General features: G+C 32.9%; 1 protein-coding gene across 1 annotated transcript in view; it reads left to right on the plus strand.

Moving 5' to 3' along the window:
• Positions 1-531: 531 nt before the first annotated feature.
• Positions 532-20,124, plus strand: part of LOC149790122 (cyclic GMP-AMP synthase-like receptor 2) — a 30,389-nt gene continuing 10,796 nt past the window's right edge. Inside the window, exon 1 of the mRNA XM_089973164.1 lies at positions 532-1,612. Coding sequence (XP_089829290.1) covers positions 532-1,612 — 1,081 coding nt within the window. The remainder of the gene's footprint in view (positions 1,613-20,124) is intronic.

The following is a 20,124-nucleotide window of genomic DNA, read 5'->3' on the forward strand; positions in this document are numbered from 1 at the left end:
AGTGCATGGGAAGGGCATTGATAGCATTCATTGACGTACTGTATACTAATTAAAGGTTCTGTTCTACTGTTGAAACACCCATAGTTTCTTGCATTCCCTGCAAGTATTGTGAGACGTAGTGCTAATGCAGGTGTTGGAATTAGGTTGGACAAATTATTTGTTCATGCCGGTATGGTGCAAAGAGATTTAAAAAATGCTGTCTGATCACATTGGTGCGAAAAGGAGAACATTTGAAATATTAATAGTTAGATACGTTGCAGAAGGATACATTGTAACTATATCCCATGCTACACGTCGGAGTAAATAGAACAGTACGTTATTTCGAGCAATGATAAATTATTTTCCGATATTTCGATTGAATGTTTAATAATGGGAGGTTGCAATATTTATGGCCATAAGTATGGAAATCGTTCTGGAAACAATTTAAGATGAAAGAATATAGAGGATTAAATATATGAAACGAATTATTATTTTCAGATTGTTGTTATTATTATTAATATTTTGCAGGTATCCAAATGCACGTAGAGAATAATGGAAAGAATCATTCCCGTGTATTATAGCGATGTATCTCTTAGATTATTCAATGTCCTGGACAAAGTGGGACTGAGCGAGAATATACGTTGGAAGAGGATAAACATGATGTTTCAGATAGATGAGATTGAAACCTTGATTCGTAAAGATCCTTATCATATCTTCGCGAGTCAGGCTGAAGCTACCACCACAGAAGGACTACAGTCAGACATTGATGCCCTTTCTTGGTCTTCCGACATCGGCGTGCTGCAGAGTCTCCCGTCCCTGGAAACTTTTAAACGTACATACATCATGGTAAGTGATGCGAGAACTCCACCAGAGTATGTGAAATTCCAAAGATTGGGTGTAAATTCATCATTACCAGTGTTCAATGCGCAATGTGAAGGTCACTCATTGGATTCATTCGGTCGTTCTGTTATATGCAGTCGTAATTACCATTCATCGCTTGATATGGAGCGGCATGGTCCAGCCGATAAGAAACTCTTCAACTTCGGAAAAGATTCAATTGATTTTGTGGCGGCATTGAAAATCAGATCTTGGCCTGATCAGGCCTCTCAGTGGGAAAACAGAATCAAAACCTACCCATCTCAAGCAAATATAGCTCTTATCAAGCAAACTGGTGCTCTACTGGTTCCAGTTGGTCATCCACTCAGTCCAGAGAATCATCTGGAGTGGAGAATATCTATTTCATATGGAGAAAAAATTCTTGTCTGGCAATTCAACTCAACTCAATACAAAGGGTATGTTTTGCTGAAAATGATCAAGAAAGATTTCGTGCAACCAATTTGTGGAGAAAAAGCGTTGAGCAGTTATCACTCTAAGACATGTGCATTCTATGCATTAGAAAGCACACCGTCTTCCCTGTGGCAAACCGAAAATCTGTTATTGTGTGTTGAGCTATGTTTGAGAACACTGTGCCAATGGGTTAAAAATGGTTACTGCCCAAATTACTTTATACCAGGGGAGAACATGTTCCATGGTAAAGTATATGTCCATATTCAAGTTCAGTTGCTGGCTGTTCTACAGGATCTCGTGAGACAGGACGGAAAATATGTCCTCAGGCTGTCTTGCGGTGATACGGGTCAGCGACTGACTCGTTTTTGTCAGACATCTTTAATCGATTCAGTGAATCAGGCGACTGAAGGCGTGGAATCTATGTGGTTCGCAGTTTCTTTTTTAATTAATACAATACAATGTGCTAGGATGGAATTTGCTTGCCAAGATTGTTTTTGTGAAGAAAGTATGTTGCACCCATACAACAATACGGACAGTACTTAAGATGTTTTGTTCCTCTAGTCCTGGATCACATCTGGCCTCCCAGTGTTTATCACAGGACGTAATTGACCAGGAAATTCTTGATATCGCTCACGAGCTTCTCCTGTTGGGCTGCTCGTCTGATGTGGCCTCTGGAAGACTGAAACTGGCTGCTTTTTATTTGATGCAGGACAATTTCATCATGGCAGAGAATGTCCTTCATCAGATTCAAGAGAATTATACATACCTGGTCACTGATGTCAAAACTTGTATGCAAGAACATTCTCTCTGGAAAATATTGGAGGACAATCTGTCAGCAGCCGAGTTTGTGAGACAACATGTTGCCTTTCCAGTATCTTATTTTCAATCAGTGATTCATTGCATGCCTAAAGCATTAATTCTTGAGATGCTCCTATCAAGAGGTTTACACATATGTGGCGTCCGTCCTTCCCAGTGCTCTTCTGTTGATCCAAAGATTTTCTTGCACTACCTTGAGTACCAGTGTTACTTCCGGCAGGGCAAAATTTCACACAAGATGGCCGCCTTGAACAACATGGGTCGCATTTTACAATAACAAAAAATACAGAGACTACTCTCTAAACCTGCTGGCATGCTGTTTGAAACAGAAGGGATGTATATGCACGCATGCAAAGTACTCTGCATATCGATGAAATTAAATAATGAACACAATGCTGCAATGTGGCAGATAGCTTTCCTAATTAATGCTGCTTTTAGGTTGCTACACCAGAGATAACCAACGAAAGAAACTTTATAGGAGAAAGAACACATTAAAAAGAGATATATTTTCGTGATATCTGATACATGTATCTAATGACATTACATGATTTTTGTATCTTTCTAATTTCACTCTTAGAATTATTACGACTATTTGGTCTTAAAATATAAAAAAGTGAGAAGCACCAAGCTTTGTAAAATTTAAAAAACAACTCCTTGGATACAAGGTCAAAATATTAAAACATTATTGCGAATTAAAATCTAAAATTATCACAGAACTACATGCACATGATCAAATGATTAAAGTTTTGAATAAACTTTTAGTGGACATCCAAATTAAACCCAACGCAGAAGTATTGGATGTGCCTTTGGTGGCCAGTGTAGTGAAGATGTGCCAAAAGTCTTTTGTTGGATCACACTGATACAATATCCTTACCTGAAATTTCAATATAAATTGAAGTCCCCATTTCCAAGTATGTTAGTTTGATGAGAACGTTTCATTTCATGTAATAAATAATGTTTAATAAACCAAATTCCAGCCGAAATTTACTAATGGACACACTAGTAATACAATTAATCCTTTTCAGATCTTAAAACACAAATGAAGTATTTTCAAATAAACACCTTTTATATTTTAAACTATCAGAGCATATAAGAGGTGTTTCCCGCTTTCTAACTTATGTGGTCGTAGGTGAACTGGTTCACTTACTGTTACATGTCGTAAATCATGATGTTAAACAGAATTGGACACGGTACACTGAGCTGTAGAGTTCCATTTTCTAGCTCGTGAACTTCTGAAAGTTACAGTCTGGATCACCTACACCTCCGCCTCCACCAGTTTCAGCTACAAAAAGATGAAACTGGTTGTGTATAATACGAAATATACTATCACACAAAATACTCAAATATATGTATATGAAATGAATTAATATCCACTCAAAAAATACCTATTGTCCATTACAAGGGAATCAAAATTATTTTAACAGCTGTCACTTACCTCTATGTTTGACTGTAGTTATGTGGTTCCAAACCGACAATCCATGACAAGATCCAAGTTATGATGTACCGCTTGTAGTAAAACCTTACTATTTATACTATATGAAAAAACACGACTCAAGGGTAAAGTACCCGTGCGTGTCGAGAAACATGGGCATAAGTAATAAAAACAAGCTACTATGGTTAACGCTGTACGCGTCGACAAAGTCAAATATACACTGTCATCGTTTAATGCAAAACCGAATTAGTTTCTTGGCTTATTCCGTGAGAGTCCATTTGTCAACATTAGATCATAGGTTTTTCAGGATTGAGGAAAACTGCGATTAGGTTTTGATCATATCATATTTCCGTTTTGCATTGACAGACAGTTTGATGATTAGTTCCAAGCGTACAAGTTAATATTTAGGGGATCTTCTGTTGAGAATCTCCTTTTGCTTTATGCTAGCAAATGTTTACATTCTTGGTCGGTGCTTCGGTCTGCTATTCATCATTGATTCCATAATGGTACAGATGTTTTTAGTAATTCAGATTGGTCTCTACGAGCTTCCATCTGCCGGATCCTTTTAGAGTTTTTGGATAGAGATTACAATTGCTTGTTTCCAACTTGCTCGAATCGCTCCCGATCTCAACATCGCAATTAGGAGATCCAAAATTGACGAGATCCAAAATTGACGAGATCCAAAATTGACGAGATTAAAAAAATACATTTCATAGCCCAGCATGTCCTCCCCGCAAGAGGTGTTTTTTCCTTCTTTTTTCGTCACTAGTTTATTGCGAAATTACTTGTAACATAATTTACTTATGAGCTAATTATTTTAAAATTAGACAGTCACTTCCTAAGTCTATTTTATATACTTCACATGATCTTAAAAGTCCAACAAATTTTGAAACAAATGACTACAAATCATAAATGTTTTGGCTATGAAGGGAAACGTACCATCTGTGATTTATTGTAACTCAACAAACACACCTTACGGTCAATAATGTTGTTTCGTTGTTTCACATGCCTGATAGCATGAATGTAACATCCCCCACTAGTTATAAGTGGCTAGTTAATACCTATTTTAGCTGGAAGTACATCAGCAGAAAGTAGTAAGAAATGCATATGTAACCCTCTGACATAACCGAAAATAATTAAGTTATCAAGAAAATATATCTTCTCATTTAAGACATATAGCTACAATACCATCTGAAATAATTAAAACAAGCACCATAATAGTATGTTCCACCAATACAAGTGAGCCTTATAGTGTGCATCTCTACAATGACCATGATGCTGTTGTTGTTTTAGGGTTTAACGCCACGTTTCAGCACAAGATAGGTTATACATGGCGTACAGTATAGCTGGTGGAGGAAGAAACCGGGGAAATTCCGAAAAGAACCACCGACCCACGAGAAGCTACTGCCAAACATTTTCACGTACCCAGGTTAGCCGATCCTGAGATTCGAACACACGCAGACATGGGTGAGATGGCATTGATCCGGAACGGTGAGCGCTTTAGACCACTCGGCCACTCGGGGACCCGATATATAATTGAAAGTGGGGCCACCACTTATAAGATGTGACTGATCATGTTGCCAATCAATTCTGGCTAACGATTATAAAATATAATTTATCTTTTATTTTAACTATTATCGAGAATATACCGTTTTACTATGATATTGAGATAGTTAAAATGATTGCTATTTAATATTAGTATCGTGTTAAATAAATTACATTGAAAGAGATGGATAATATATAACGTAAGTATAACAAAACCTTAGTATGACACATATAAACAGGAAATCCTTTATTCTCCAGTTTGTTTTTCTCTCTAGCATAGTTGGTCGGTTTATTTGTCCGTTTTGTTTTCATCAGTGAAGACAGGGATTGAGAAAGTGAAAGACCTGAATCCAAGAACGTAATATTAACAGCCTCACCAACACCCCCATATATAATTGTGTGTGTGTGTGTGTGTGTGTGTGTGTGTGTGTGTGTGTGTGTGTATGTGTTTGTGTGTGTGTGTGTGTGAGTGTTTAACTTTTGACCATATTCGCATGTTATAAGGGTCACATTGTAAATGACATATTACATAGCCAACGTTTCGTAAATAATATATTATATCGTCAACTTTCATCCATGACGATATCCTATTCTTTACGATGATGATCATTTGTAAACAACATGGGTCTTGTATATAATTGGAAAAAACACGGAATCCCTGAACTTTATCAGGTAGTTTAATTAAATAAAAGTAAACATTCAAATTTGATGGGCACAACCGACATCCTGGTCCTCTTATTGTGTGTTAGGTTTGTAAATCAAAAAATTAGTTCAGGCAAAAGTATCGTTCACCGTTCATTTATTATCCTTTAGAAATCTTTCTGGACACGGTCAATCTAAACCTGTAGAAGTTAAGGTCAACGTTATCTCTGATTTCCCAGTGTATATCAGCACAAAGCAAGTGCAAAACTATCTATCTATCTATCTATCTATCTATCTATATCTATCTATCTATCTATCTATCTATCTATATATATATATATATATATATATATATATATATATATATATATATATATATATATTTATATATACATATACACATATATATACATATATATATATATGTACATATATATGTATATACATAGATATCTATATCTATATATATATATGTATACATATATATATGTATATATGTATATGTATATTAGGATATATCTCTTTATATGTACATATATATGTATATGTATCTATGTATATATCTCTCTATATGTATATAAATATGTATATATGTATATACGTATATATTTCGCTATATGCATATATATGTATATATGTATATGTATATCTGCATATATCTCCCTATATGTATATATGTATATGTATATATGTATATATCTCTCTATATGTCTATATATACGCTTATGTATATATGTATAAATCTCTCTATATGTATATATATATGACTATATGTACATGTATATATGTATATCTCGCTATATGTATATATATAGGTATATATCTATATGTATATAGGTATATATCTCTCTATATGTATATATATGACTATATCTATATGTATATATGCATATATCTCTCTATATGTATATATATGGCTATATGTATATATATATATATATGTATATATCTCTCTATATGTATATATATATGACTATAGGTATATGTATGTATGTATATATCTCCCTATATGTATATATATATGACTATATGTCTATGTATATATGTATATATCTCTCTATATGTATATATATGACTGTATGTAAATGTATATATCTATATATCTCTATATATGTTTATATATGACTAAATGTATATGTATATATGTATATATATCTTTATATGTATATATATGTATATATGTATAAGTATATATTTCTCTATATGTGTATATATATGACTATATGTATATATATATGACTATATGTACATGTATATATGTATATATTTCTCTATATGTATATATATGACTATATGTACATGTATATATGTATATATCTCTCTATATGTATATATATGACTGTATGTAAATGTATATATCTATATATCTCTATATATGTTTATATATGACTAAATGTATATGTATATATGTATATATATCTTTATATGTATATATATGTATATATGCATACGTATATATTTCTCTATATGTGTATATATATGACTATATGTATATATATATGACTATATGTACATGTATATATGTATATATTTCTCTATATGTATATATATGACTATATGTATTTGTATATATGTATATATCTCTCTATATGTATATATATATGACTATATGTATATGCTTATATGTATATATCTCTCTATATGTATATATATGATTATATGTAAATGTATATATGTATATATCTCTCTGTATGTATGTATGTATGTATGTATGTATGTATGTATGTATGTATATATATATATATATATATATATATATATGTATATATCTCTCTGCATGTATACATGTTTATATATATGTATATATAAAGACGTGTATCTATATCTATGTATGTATACATGTATATATATGTATATGAATACGTGTATCTATCTATCTATATGTATACATATATATATATGTATGTATATACATACGTCTATCTGTCTCTCTCTATGTATACATGTATATATATGTATATATAGATATATACGTGTATCTATCTCTCTATATGTATACATGTATATATATATGTGTGTATTTATATATGTGTATCTATCTCTCTGTAAGTATACATGTATATATATACGTGTATCTATCACTCTATATGTATACATGTATATATATAACGATGTATATATATATGTGTATCTATCTCTCTATGTATACATGTATATATATGTAAATATACGTGTATCTATCTCATCTCTGTATACATGTATATATATATGTCTATATATACGTGCATCTCTCTCATCTCTGTATACATGTTATATATATGTCTATATATACGTGTATGTATCTCACTATGTGTACAGATATTTATATATATATACATACGTGGATCTATCTCTCTATGCATACATTATATATATTTGTATGTCTGTATATATACGTGTATCTATCTCTCTATGTAGACATGTATATATATATATGTATCTATATATATGTGTGTATCTATCTCTATATGTATACATATACATATATATATATGTTTGTATGTATATATATATACGTGTATCTATCTGTCTATGTATACATGCATATATATATTTATGTACATATATACGTGTATCTATCTCTCTATGGGGACCCCGAGTGGCCCCGTGGTCTAAAGCGCTTTCTGTTACGGATCACTGCCATCTCACCTCTCTTTGCGTGGGTTGGAGTCCAGGATTCGGCAAATGTGGATATGTGGAAAGCATGCCAGTAGCTTCTCGTGGGTCGGTGGTTCATCCCGAGTTTTGCCGGATTCTTCCTCCACCATTAATACTGGCCGCCATGCATAGCCTATCTGGTGCTGTAAAAATGGCGTTCAACCCCACAACAACAACAACATCTCTCTATGTATACATACATATATATATATATATATATATATATATATATATATATATATATATATATATATATATATATATATACGTGTATCTATCTCTCTATGTATATTGTATATATATATGTATATATATACGTGTGTATATATATCTATATATACATGTATATATATATATATGTATATATATATATACATGTATATATATGGATATATATACGTGTAGATCTATATATATACATGTATATATATGTATATATTTACATATAGATCTATGTATATCAACATGTATATGTACATCTATATATATACATATATACATACGTATATACACATGTATATATACATGTATACATATAGATATATACATGTATAGATACATGTGGCAAGTGCGAAAAAGAAAAGTAAATCACGCAGTTCTGTGAAGAAATGATCTGAAATGTTTTAACACTGGAACCGCCTCTCAGATCTCCAATTATAAAAATCTTCAAAAAATATGATACATCTGCATATTTAAAATAAATAGTTGTCATCTTAGACTGTGTCCTCAATAACAAAAGTTTCAAAAGAGTGACAAATACTGATCAAAGTAACTAGCATTAAATCCGACCACAGTCGTTTCTTAGCCAGATTCCTATCAAAAGTATTCGATTTATCTGGAAAGAAAAGTGTCTAAATAATTACATAACCTTAGCAGCCTTTTCTTACCTCAGCTTTTGAACTTAGGAGTGCGAAATATCTATTTTTCAATTCACACCAAACATGTCGCATTAGTTTTCCTTTTTCCTTCGACATATAACAATTACACGACAAATACAGGTGAATACTTTGTAAGTTAGCATTTCTCCTGTCATTTTCCATCCGTAAATTAACATGCCTTAATTGATGTAACTAATCGTGGATCCATGATGATGGTGTCGGAGTCAGAGTACCTTCCTCCCCCGCATACAAATGATAAAGGTTGGTGAACAAATGGGTACGCTTCCTGTAGTAACTTTACTGTTAGTTAAACTATATTCTTGAAACGCTTCAAATGCAGACACTTCATAGGACTTTATCCTTTGAGCATTGTGGTTCTGTTCCCCAGGCATTGCTTCTGCATGTTTACATTCCTCCTAAACAATCTTAAAAGATAGTTCTGGATCCGCCTATGAATACCTGTACATTTGTTTTCTGTGCAATAATACATGTACGTAATAGCCCATTGCACTACAGCAGCAGTAGGCCCTCCTGTTTTGCTGAGTATATTCATGCCCTATTAATATAAAATGTGACAATTTCTATAGCACTCAAGGAGTATGGTAAGCACGGACCTTTTGACAAATTCTGTTCCGTGGAACCAGTGATACTTATCCGTTTCGGGAACAAAAATATTGGTCTTGACACATAATGGGCTGTGAAAATACAAGTGTTTCAGTCATATTAGCACAGTTTTAGATGTAAGCCGTCTTTTCTAGAAAAGATTTTCGCATTCGTACAGAATGAGCGTTGCTCAGATAGTTCATCCAACGATATGCAAATAACTCTTTAAATTGCCTAACTGCGATGAAGAGTCAAGAGAATGATGTTTGAGGGGTAACTTGGACATCAAATATATTCCAAATATAATAGGCTGCCTTTCCAAAAGCGCGTTGATAACTCCATTCCATGCCACTGTGTAACACAAGGAAATACCTTGAATTACTTTTTCCGCTTGTATTTAATCGTTGAAATTTTAACACAGATCTGTCCAACCATCCATTCATACATCCATCCATCCATCCATACACACACACATACGTACATACATGCATGCATGCATACATACATACATACATACATACATACATACATACGCCAGATATAAGACGAAATCATTTAAATTATGTTGAATTATGCATAATTTTAAAATAATTGTATTTTCTTCAAAACAATCGTAATTTGAGCCGATTAAAGTCATTAAAATGTCTGTAATGTTAGATTCCATTGTCCTACAAAGCATATCTTACTGCATAATACTAATATAGGTCAACATATACATGTTTGTACATATCATAAGCTAAGTCCTTCAGTAATTATCAAACTTATGACAGCATGGCTTTAGAATATTAAGAGAAACATTACGAGACCTCTACTGCAAATTCTATATAATCAGTCAGTATCATACGATTGTCCCTATTGAAACACCGTGTACTGTCCTAGCTTGCCTAAGTAGCTTATTTTGAAAACTTTATTAAAATATCGATCCTTTACTCTGTAATTGAATCATAGGCAATGAATATCAAAGCAGAATACAGAAATTGTGAGATACTGTTATTAGCCATAACAAAGATGTCTCCCTTAACCCTACATACATGTGCTTCTAAGTTAGCAGAGTTAACCAATACGTCATATGGAAATGTGCCTATATTATTTTTCGTACTATTTTTGGTAAATGTAGTATTATTATTTTAAGAATAACGTGTATATTTCAGCATTTTCACCCGGATCGTTACTGTCGCAAATGACATCAAAGGTGGTAACTGATACACATGAACCAGTTCCAATCAGCAAAATAGTTGTCAGTCAACAATAATTTTTGACAACACTCTCACTCTACAACCAGCTTTTTCATTAACAAGAAGCTGTGTGAAGACTTTGCAACCATCCTTTTTTCATTAATAAGTGCTTGACTTGGGGCGTTTAAAGTTATGAAATTGATTTATTCATTTGTTCGATTTGTGCTGGCACACAACCTGGAGAAATCCGGCTCCGAGGGGTCGGGAACAATGGTGAGGTACTAAATGGCATGTGTGTAAATCAAACAATGATATTGGTTGCAGGAAGAGAGAGAGAGACATACAGAGAGATAGAGACAGACAGAGAGACAGAGAGACAGACATACATACATACATACATATATAGAGAGACAGACAGGCAGAGACAGTGACATAGAGATAGAGAGACAGACAGACAGACATAAAGAAAGACAGACAGACATATATAGACATACAGATCATTAAAATGTATAATGCTTCAATGAATAAGATGGGTTAGTCCGTCCCTGCTATGCATGGTGGTCTTCGTGTATCTGACACAATATTATAGATTTATCGGCTATCTCCATGCACTTTGTACATAGTCGCCCACGGTTATGTAAATGCACTTTGTACACATACTGCATCCATATCAGTAATAATATAGAGTGTAATTATATATTACGAAAGAATATAGACACTGTTTGTTTTCGTCCCTCCTAAGACTCGCAGTTTCTGCATGCACAAACACCCAATCACCCTCGCCCAAGTCGACGACTTTTGTTCTTTCCATATGGAGTATATTTCATGTTATGTACTCTGTAGACTGAATATATAACAGGTTTGTACGTGCTTGCAAGCAGTTTGAAAGGGTATATTCCTTTTACGCTGTTGAGTTGTTATTTACAGAAGTGGAACACTTTACGAACATGGCAAGACTGGTACAACATGTATAGCGGTTTGGCATTCTAGTTGAAAATAATTACTGCAACGGTGCATTTGTTAATACTTATGTTATTTGTTATGTGGGTGATACCGCCAAGTATATCTTCCTAACTAAAAAGTAATCACGTTAATGAACCCCATCAAGCTACTTCGTCTATCTCGTAAGTATCGTAACTTTTAGTCTACGTTATAACCCCAATCAAGCTATATTGTAACGACTCTTTGCTCTTAAAACAAGTAACATAAAAAGCATAAATCAACAATTTCAGCAAACTTCAGCAAATAATTTGTCATTACAATACAAATTACAAATATAAAAGGAACTTAAATCCCAAGCAATCCCAAACGTAATATCATCCGTCCAACATTAGATTCGGCCACATCATGCAGACATATAAGTGATAATATAAAGTGTAATTATATAAATGTATTGAGAAAGAATACAGACATTGTTTTTATTAGTCCCCATGCATGCACAAACACCATCGACCAAAACGACGATTTTTGTTCTTTCAATATGGAGTATGATTCATTATATGTGCTATGCAGACTGAATAGATAACAGGTTTGCATGCAGTTTGAAAGGGTAATTCCTTTTACGGGTTGATTGGCTATGTAAAGAGGTGGGACACTCTATGAACAGGACAATAGTGGTACAAAATGTACAGCGGTAGGGCATTCCAGTTGGAAATAGTTATTGGCAAAGAGCATTTGTTAATAGTTTTATATTGGTTCTGTGGGTGATACCACGAAGCATAATTTCCTAAATAAAAAGTAATCTCGTAAATGCGCCCCATTAAGCTACTTCCTATATCTCGTAAATATCATTTATTCTTAGTGCACGTTAAAAACCCAATCAACATATATTTTTCTGACTCTTTGGTCTTCAACCAAGTAACAGAACAAAGCAAAACTATGCAATTTCAGTAAATTTAGCAAATGATTTATTTAATTGAACACAAATTACAAATTTAAAAATAACTTACAGTACAGTGGATGAAATCCCAAGCAATCCAAAATTTTATATCACCACTCCAAAATAATAGAGTTCTCTGAATGAATTCCACTATTGTATGTTCTGCTATGCCAACATCTGATGTCATAACAACCATGATACATCAGAATGATATAAAAAAGATTGACCATGAATAAATTCACAATACTCTCAAGACTATGTTTTAGTTTTAAGGTCAATAAGCACTTTGTGGTTCCAAATCATAACTTGCATAAATTGTTATGCATATTTGATTTAATTTACATTTGATTTAATTTAATTGTTTGTAAGTTTTAAAAATATATTTATTTCTAATTCCTTTACATATTAAGTAATGTAATTTTGTTTACTAGGAATTTGATATTTTCCAGAATATTCAGTTTGACGTGACTCTTTTTCATAAACAATTATCAATATAAAAACTGATTCAAATGATTGAAGGAATTCCCAAACTTGATTCGGAAATCACTGAGACAAGTAAACAACTTTGTATTTTTATTTTATTCTCGGAGTAATTAGGTGTAAATTACATCAAAAAGAATTAAGAAGTTAACTGTTTAATGTAGAAATAGTTAGCTCATAAGTAAATATTTTACAAGTAATTTCCCTATAAATATAACAATTTGGAAGTTCCAGTAATCTTACTAAGGAGTGTGAGAGGAGAGTGGATACATGGCTATAATTTGGTAATGTAATTTAGGTTAAATGCATTGTTTTGTATGCCAGAATTAGATGATTGCTCACAGTTAACACAACCAGAACATAATTAAGCCCAGCATTATTCCAGAAAGGTTTCCAAGGAATATTTTCGTTGACAAGCTTGTATTCTGTCTTCAGTATTCATGAAGGGGCACATCCGAAGAAAACAATCCACCTCTTGCGGAGAGGACACGCTAGGCTATGAAATGTATTTTAAAAAGTCTTATCAATTTCGGATCTAATGAATGCGATCTAGCGATCATGAGAGATGCCAGCAAGTCGGAAACAATTAGTTGTAATTCTGATTAAAAAACTTTGAAATGATCCGCCAAATGGAAACTCGAAGAGACCTACGTTCATGACTAGAAACATCTATACAATTATGGAGACAATGATGAAAAACTTTGGTCAACAAAAGCGCACTGGGAAGGACGGACGGCTGCTATGTTTGAACCTCTAGATAGGAGCATCCCCCAAATTAATGCTTTAGGCATGAAATGAATCTCTGCTTGAAAATAAAATACTGGAAAGGCAACATATTGACTCACAAACTCGATTAGTATCCAATAATTTACAGAGAGCATGTTCCTGCTTACTAGTTTTGATATCAGTGACCAGTGATATGTAGAATTCTTTTGAATCTGATGAAGGACATTCTCTGTCATGATGAAATTGTCCTGCGTCAAATAAAAAGCAGCCAGTTTCAGTCTTCCAGAGGCCACATCAGGCGAGCAGCCCAACACCAGAAGCTCATGAGCGATATCAAGAATTTCCTGGTTATTTACTTCCTGTGCTAAGCACTGGGAGGCCAAATCTGATTCAAGACTAGAGGAACAAAAGATCTTAAGTACTGCCCGTATTTTTGTATGTGTGCAACATATTTTCTTCACAAAACTAATTTTGTTAACCAGATATTGACAAGCAAATTTGATCCTAGCAGCTTCTATGTTAGCAGTTAAAATAAACATTGCAAACACCATATATTTAACGCCATCCTTCGCCTCATTTACTGAAACGATTAGAGATGTCTGAAAAAGACGAGTCAGTCTCTGACCTAATTCATAACATGACAACTTGAGGAGATATTTTCCCTCCTGTCTCAGATCATATAGAACAGCTAGCAACTGAACTTCAATCTGGCGATACACTTTAACATGGAACATGTTCTCTCCTGGCATAGAGTAATTTGGGCTTTAACCATTTTTAACCCATTGGCACTGTGTTCCCAAACAAAGCTCAACACATTAGCAGATTTTCGGGTTGCCACACGGAAGACAGTGTACTTTCTAACGCATAGAATACGCAAGTCGTGCAATGATAACTGCCCAACGCTTTTTCTCCACAAATGGATTGTACGAAATCATTCTTGATCATTTTCAACAAAACCTAGCATTTGTCTTGAGTTGAATTGAATTGCCAGATAGCAATTGTTTCTCCATATGAAATGGACATTGTCCACTCCAGATGATCATCTGGACTGTGTGGATGACCAACTGGAACCAGTACAGCACCAGTATGCTTGATAAGAGCTATATTTGCTTTAGAACGGTATATATAAATATATATATATATATATATATATATATATATATATATATATATATATATATATATATATATATATATATATATACATTATCACGTGACCACTAATTGAAAAATGCTACCTACAAGCCGACAGCCGAATACATAATGCACCGTGTTTGGATATTAACCAAGAGGGAATAAGGTAATGTATTGATGATATAGTCAAGCGATTTAATACATAATGAGCAACATTCTGTAAATATGGTTATTCAATCAAACAGGTATGGAAACAAGTATTTATATTAACAATTATTTCAGTGCGGTGATCTTGATCATTGATGTAAACAAGCAACGTAGTACAGTAAAATGGCTGACGACCGTCTCCATTGCTAATGTTCGAGCCACACTCACACACACACACACACACACACACACACAAACACACACACACACACACACACACACACACACACACACACACTGTTGCCGTCATATTAATGCTTAACATTTCCCTCCAATTTATTTGTGTAAATATTGATTATCATTAAGACAAGAGACAGTGGTGTACATGGTAGTTTTAGTTGAAAGGATTTTAAGCGCTCAGATATGGTAATGTTAGAAAAAAATTCTACCTAGTTCACATCTGATACTGATAAAGATTCTGACCCATTAGAGTTGGAGTCTGCATTTGTCATCACAGTTGTTTTGATAAACTATTGCCCTGGTGTAAAACTAAAGAATTGTTCTCTATAAAGAGCAGTCTTCTTGAGCCCTAACTTGGGTGAACATTAACAAAATTGGCTGGGAATATACTTTGTGTTGGATGTTATTGTTTGCAACTTTTGTACCCCGTAACACACACACACATACACACGAACATATATATATATATATATATATATATATATATATATATATATATATATATATATATATATATATATATATATATATGAATGAGCTATTGTGTGGTTTATTAGGGGTGAAACTAATCTCACCCATAACGTTTTGATTTTAATTATGCATTGCTGATTAATCAGCCGTTTGGCCGTTTTCGTCGCTAGGCACATTGTATATTGAATTTAAAACGTTTGTAGGATTCCAATATATCCCGGGAATTCCCATGCAATTAGTAATATATCAGTTACATTATCATGAACAATTTAGTTAGAACAGAGAAATAACAGGTTTTATTTTGCCTGTTATATCGAGGTTATCACTTCCACTTCCTTCAAAATGAACCCTGGACATAGAAAAACACAAGATGGTTAAGATAGGTTAACATGATAAAATATAGCTTGGGAAAAAATAATTTGAAATATCATCCCGACCACCTTCCGCCGCGAAATTATTTAAATTATTTAAATGTTTCTTAGCTAAGCTGTCCTACGTTTTATTACTACGGAATTCATTTGTTTCGTTTACTGCATTCCAACAACAAAGGCGGTTGTAGCAGTGAGGAAAGAATCTTTGATTCATCATTTTACCTGTAAATTCGTCTCTCTCTTGTAGACACTAAATACAATCGCAATTGTACAATTAAGTATAGTTTACATACGGTACCATCAACGTCTTCACTACTATATATTGGCGCCTTGTTCCTGTGATCAATAACATTCTTTGATTTACACACCCACGACTTAATTCCTCATCGTCGATCAGGACCCCTCGGAGCCGGATCTCCCCAGGTTATGTGCCAGCACGAATCGAACAAACTAATAAATCGGTTTCTTATCTTAACACACCCCAAATCAAACACTTATTAATGAAAAAAGGAGCGTTGAAGAGTGCTAATACAACTTCTTATTAATGAAAAAGCTGGTTGTAGAGGGTTGACACAAATTCTAGTTGACTATTATGCTGATTTGAACTGGATTATATTTACCATTTACCTGCTTTGCCCTCATTTGCGACAGTAAAAATCCGGGTAAAAATGCTCAAATATACACATGTTATCCTTAAAATAATATGTACTACAATTCTCAAAATAGTACGAAAAATTTATGTTTCTGCTGTTTAGCGAAACTCGTTAATCTCAATAACAATATTATGGCAAATAGAGTGAATATCGGCACATTTCCATATGACGTATTCGCTAACTCTGCTAACTTAGACGCGCCTGTATGTAGGATTAAGGGAGACAATTTTTTATGGCTAATAATAGTATCCCACAATTTTTGTATTCTGCCTTGATATTCATTACCAGTGATTTGATCACAGAGTAAAGAGACCGCAATTGGCAAGATATTTGAATAAAGTTGTCACTCTTATGATATAGACTGATTCCATAGAATTTGCAGTAGAGGTTTCGTAATGTTTCACTTAACATTCTAAAGCCATGCTGTCCTAAGTTTAATAATTACTGAAGGACTTAGCTTAGGATATGTACAAACATGTACATGTTGACGTATCTTAGTAGTTTACAGTAAAATATGCTTTGTAGGACAATGGGATGTAACTTAACATTCTGCTTTTTAATGACTTTAATCGGCTCACCTTACGATTGTTCTGAAGAAAATAAAATTATTTCAAATAATGCATGATTCAACATAATTGAAAATGATTTCATATGTACGTATGTACGTCTGTGTGTGTGTGTGTGTGGATGGATGGATAGATGGATGGATGGATTGATGGATGGAGAGGTCTGTGTTAAAATTTCAACGATTAAATACAAGGGGCAAAAGTACTTCAAGGTATTTCCTTTGTTACATAGTCCCATGGGATGGAGTTGTCAACGCGCTTTTAGAAAGGCAGTCTATTATATTTGGAATATATTTGATGTCCAAGTTACCCCTCAAAAATAATTATCTTGACTCTTCATCGCAATTAGGCAATATAATGAGTTATTTTATATCATTGGATGAACTGATCTGAGCAACGCACATTTTGTGAGAATTCGAAAATCCTTGTTGAAAAGGCCACTTACATCTAACACTGTGCTAATTTGACTGAAACACGGGTATTGTCACAGCCCGATATGTGTCAAAACCAACATTTGTGTTCTCGAAACGGATAAGTGTCACTTGTTCCACGGAACAACATTTGAAAGCAGAGAATATACTAGATGTAAATTTGTGATCATTTCTACTTCAGGAACGATTTGAATTTTATATCATGTATTTGATTCGGGAAGACGAGTGAATGTCAAAGAAAAGAGATGTACAGATATTCATATGTTGATCCGGAAATATCTTTTAAGATTGTTTAGGAGGAGCGTAAACAGGTTTCGTACTCACTGTGTGAATTTAATATTAGTGTTTTTATTGTTTGAGGTAAAGGATGTGAATTACTTAGTCTTTGTGTTTTGATCAGAATGACTGCAGTTGTATCATCATTCATAATTTCACATCCGAAATGCACATCTCTACACCTTGGATAGTAGCATCAACTTCAGTTGGTTGGCTAGATTTGTATATTTGGGCGTCATCAACCTACAATTGGTGAGACACTGTATGATGATCTCTGACACCTTAGAGTGGTTGAGTGTGTAGAATGAAGATGACAGGTCCAACAATATAACCCTAAGGAGCACCACATCATAGACCAGCTTGGCAGGAGTGTATTAAATTTGTAGACACAATTTGTGTTATATTGACCAAGTAGAACTTGAACCAAAGTAAGGCTGTATCATCAATGCCAAATACATTCAGGAGACGGTGACGTAGTATATCATGGTCTATTGTGTCAATTGCTGCAGTCAAATCAAGGAGGGTGAGGATATATCATTCCAACTAATAAATTTCTCCAATTCCTTCCAAAATCTAAATATATCTAATCACGTCCAACATGTGCAGATGTCAAATTCCTTTCAAAATGTACATGTGTATAATCCCTTCTAAAGTGTACACATATAATCCCTTTAGGCGTCAAATTGGACTGTTTTGGAATTAAATTTGCATACAGATTTTCTTTCAAGACATTTTTAGCATGATAATCTGGAAAGTCTATGTGTAACCTTAAAATATTACTTTCGCTTGAAAATTAGATTCTTAAACCGACCTTCTTTATTCTAATTAAACATTTATAGAGCCATGCCACTAATGTCGATATTACCAAGGATATAAAGAAAGGTGCACCTATATATATATATATATATATATATATATATATATATATATATATATATATATATATATATACACATAAATATATATGCATGTGTTCATGGACAGAGAGGTGCACTTTATATATATATATATATATATATATATATATATATATATATATATATATGCATGTATACATGGAGAGATGGGTGCACGTATATCGATATATATATATATATATATAGAGTATATATATATATATCTAAATATATATATATATATACATACATAAATGTATGCATGTGTTCATGGACAGAAAGGTGCACGTATATATATATATATATATATATATATATATATATATATATATATATATATATATATATAAATATATATATATAAAGATTCATATATATATATGCATGTGTACATGCAGCGATAGGTGCACGTATATCTATATATATATATATAGTGTATATATATATATACAAACATATATATATATACATACATATATATATACATATATATATATATATATATATATATATATATATATATATATATATATATATATATATATACATATACATACATATATATATGCATGTGTACATGGAGAGATAGGTGCACATATATCTTTCTCTCTCTCTCTCCCTCTCTCTCCCTCTACATATATATATATATGTATTATATGTATATATATGTATATATATATATATGCATATAAATATAAATATATATATATGTATATATGTATATATGTATATATATATCGACATACATATATATACATACATATATATATATGCATGTGTACATGGAGAAACAGGTGCACGTATATATATATAGATACATACATATATATATGCATGTTTACATGGAGAGATAGGTGCAC

Source organism: Sinohyriopsis cumingii, chromosome 10, assembly GCF_028554795.1.
Source record: "Sinohyriopsis cumingii isolate HCF-2022 chromosome 10, ASM2855479v2, whole genome shotgun sequence".
Classification (NCBI taxonomy): Eukaryota; Metazoa; Mollusca; class Bivalvia; order Unionida; family Unionidae; genus Sinohyriopsis; species Sinohyriopsis cumingii.